Source organism: Drosophila montana, unplaced genomic scaffold (genome assembly GCF_035044405.1).
Source record: "Drosophila montana isolate Dmon_TW-CO22-7 unplaced genomic scaffold, ASM3504440v1 contig_3708_1, whole genome shotgun sequence".
NCBI lineage: Eukaryota > Metazoa > Arthropoda > Insecta > Diptera > Drosophilidae > Drosophila > Drosophila montana.
The window spans coordinates 1-3,061 of record NW_026998595.1 but is presented as its reverse complement, the minus strand read 5'-3'; the positions used below and the strand labels follow the sequence as shown (position 1 = coordinate 3,061).

At 57.2% G+C, this 3,061-nt stretch overlaps 2 protein-coding genes across 2 annotated transcripts; one reads left to right on the top strand and one right to left on the bottom strand.

Moving 5' to 3' along the window:
- Nucleotides 1-153: 153 nt before the first annotated feature.
- On the bottom strand, nt 154-536 carry LOC135435800 (protein MobE-like; the record flags this gene model as incomplete). The annotated part of the gene is made up of 1 exon (XM_064693019.1): nt 154-536. A coding segment is annotated over exon 1 (383 nt), but the record flags the coding sequence as incomplete, so codon positions are not given.
- A 464-nt stretch (nt 537-1,000) lies between these two features.
- On the top strand, nt 1,001-2,500 carry LOC135435799 (mobilization protein MobL-like). The gene is made up of 2 exons (XM_064693018.1): nt 1,001-2,073; nt 2,314-2,500. Exons 1-2 carry the CDS (start codon nt 1,001-1,003, stop codon nt 2,498-2,500), a joined length of 1,260 nt encoding a protein of 419 aa, XP_064549088.1.
- Nucleotides 2,501-3,061: the final 561 nt, after the last annotated feature.

Here is a 3,061-nt window from a genome sequence, read left to right as displayed (position 1 = left end):
ATGATCCGGTGTTATGATCTGCTCAATGACGGGATAGCGGCGATTATCGGCAAGCAAGGCTCCTAAAATGGCCTGCTCCACCCTATTCGGCTCGCTGTCACTCATGGAAGCGCCCACCCGTGAAACTGGCCGTCTTTTCCTGCGACGACGCACCAACGCGACCCCTTCTCCCCCTTTTCGATGCTGAATCCCGGAAGATTACAAGCCGCCAGAGGTTGCAGGTTTCCCATCTCATCAAGGCGCTTTGCCATTACCCCGCTTTTGGTGTTGGCCCATGACGCGGCGGCGTTGGCTGCAATGGCCTGCCGGTATCCGCTGGCGTCACCAGAGGCCCACCCGTCACGATGCCCCACCCAGTAGCCAATCAACCACCCCCCACAGACCAGAAGAGCCGCGCAGAGTGCCGTCCAGATCATCAGGCGTGGTTTCGATACTGCGAACGCCTCAGCCGCATCCTGAGCCGTTTTAGAGGCTCTGTCGGCGGCCTGCTCGATGGTGCGGCACTGGTTCTTCTGCTCGGCGTCTAGTCTCTCCATCGTTGCCGTTGTCCGCTGCATGGTTTCCAGCAGATCGGCAAAAAGCTGTTGCCCTCTTTCGGCTCCGGTGGTCACTGATTTTCACTCGGAGCGGAAGGCAGTTCAGGGATTTCGTATCCCTCAAAAGCCTTCAAATCGTTTTCGCGGGAAACTTTCTTAATCAGGGCAGTTAAGGCGCGGTTCCAGCTTGGGTCTCTTTTGGCGTTATCCATCAGAAGCCCACCCAGAATGACTTTCCGGCGTGTGTCGAGTTTTCTTTCCTTGGCATTGTCTTTTGCCATAGCCGCTTGAATACGAGCCTTTGCCTGCTCGATTTTCTTCTTTTCCTCAGCGACAATTTCAGCAGTAGTCTTTGCCATTTCTTGAAAAATCTCCTCTGGATTTTGACGGTATCATAAAGACCACTTGAGGCCAACCCGTTTCTGACGTAGGAAGAATAAGGGCGCATCATAGCATTGCAAGCAATGCGCTGCGGCAAGGGGTTCCACCCCTGCACCCCGTTTAGACGCCAAAGGAAGATTTTCGTGGCAATCTGCCATTTCGATGTGAAAGCAGTATCGCGGGCAACGGGCCGAAGTGCCGTTGCTGCTGCTGCTTATCGAACTGGCGAAACGCTCACGAATGACCGGGACGGCGTGACCCACGACTATGCCAAACGCACCGGCGTAGATGGCAAGTTTGTGGTTGTGCCTTCCGGTTGCGAATGGGCGGCTGATCGTTCCAAACTGTGGAACGCTGCCGAAGCCGCCGAGCGCCGCAAAGATGCGAAGGTTGCGCGCGAGTATGTTGTGGCCATTCCGCATGAACTGGACGCCCCGGCCCGTGAAGCCTTGGTGCGCGGTTTTGCGGAATCCATTGTGGAGCGGTTCGGGGTTGCGGCTGATGTCGCACTCCATGCCCCCGGCAAGGACGGCGACCAGCGCAACCACCATGCCCACATTCTGACCACGACCCGCGTTGTCGAACCGGACGGGCTAGGGGCGAAGACCCGGCAACTGGACGTTGCCAGCACCGCCGCCGCCGAGGTGTCCAGTCTGCGCGAATTGTGGGCCATGCAGTGCAACGAGGCACTGGAAAAGAACCACCAGAAAGCCCGCGTGGAGCCGCGCAGCTATGCCGCGCAGGGAATCGACCGGGTGCCGGGTGTTCACCTTGGGCCGGAAGCCACGGCCATTGAGCGCCGGGAGCAGAAAGCACAGGGCCAGAACTACAAACCCCGGACGTTCAAAGCCAAGCAGAACGCGGCCGCAGCGGAGCGCAACGCGGTCATAGACGCGGCCAAGAAACTGATCGACGCGGCGGAGCAGGCAATCACCAGGGCGACCAGTGCCGCCAAGGAAGTGGTCGATTGGTTTTCGTCCCTGGCACAATCTGTCGGGTCGGCCACCATCGAAAAAGAGCAGAAAGAGCGGGCCGAGAAAGAGGCCAGAGAGCGCCAAAAAGCGCAGGAAAGAGCCAAAGAGCAGGAGGAATACAGGAAACGCTTGCAAGAGATCGCCCAGAGGCGAGGGCAGGACAGGGGGAGAGGTCGAGGCCGGTAGGGTTGCCTTCTTTGGCGTTTAGACCAATCATGCCCCCAGATATGACGAAGGCCCGGTGCGTCAACACCGAGCCTTCAGCAAGTCCACCAGAGCTTACCAAGTGGACCGCCTTTCGCTGAAGACCTAACCCGCATCCGGGCACGTCTTCAAGCCTTAGATGGTCAGCTTGTTGGAGATAACCAACTGTGACCACCGCAATTCAGACCGCCATTCTCAACACCTTCCGCGCTGGACAGATCAGCCGGACGGCCAAAGACGTGCTTCTCATCATCGCCCGCTCTATCCGGCCAGCGTCCTATGAGAGCCTTGCCAGAGCCGCCAAGTGTTCCCGCCGGTCAGTGGCCTACGCTATCCAGCAGGCCGAGCAGCTCGGCATCCTACGCCGCTCCCATAACCGTATCCGCAGGGGGCGCCGCTGGATGAACGGCTGCAACGGGTATCGGTTCATCATGAAAGCCCTCACGGAAACGCTGGCTTTCCCTTGGTCTCGATCACAGTGCAAACCTTGCCCCACGGGTAATGAAGATAAAAAAAATAACGGTTGGATGCCTCATTCTCCCGAAGAATACCGTCTGATTTTCGCCCGAATACAGGCTGGAATGTCTGAAAGAGAAGCGGGCTACCGTGGAAGCCTAGCCTAACCGGACACCGCCTCACCGATCACAGTGCAAAACGAGATCCGATGACAGTGCAAAACGGGATCGGCTTGCCTTTTTCTGGCTTTGCACTGTCATCAGAATGGCAGTTTTCTGCCGTTTTCTTCACAGTGCAAAAGCTTTTTGCCGGGCACCCTTGTTTTGCTCAGGAAGGGGTGTCTGCGGGAAGCGCCTTTAACAATTCCGCTATATATTTCGGGCCACCATATTCATCGAGAAGCCCTGTTGAAGTTATATCCGGCCAGAGTGTTACAGGGTCAGCAAGACGACCATTTTCGATCCATTGTGTAATCATCTCGTATAGTTTCCGGTGCGGCCCAGAAGCGAA

What these genes read in the sequence shown, in the direction of transcription:
- LOC135435799 (XM_064693018.1), top strand. Translation starts at nt 1,001, where the DNA reads ATGCGCTGCGGCAAGGGGTTCCACCCCTGCACCCCGTTTAGACGCCAA. An exon ending in AGGGGGAGAGGTCGAGGCCG is followed by an intron (nt 2,074 to 2,313) that starts GTAGGGTTGCCT and finishes CGCGCTGGACAG; the next exon opens with ATCAGCCGGACGGCCAAAGA.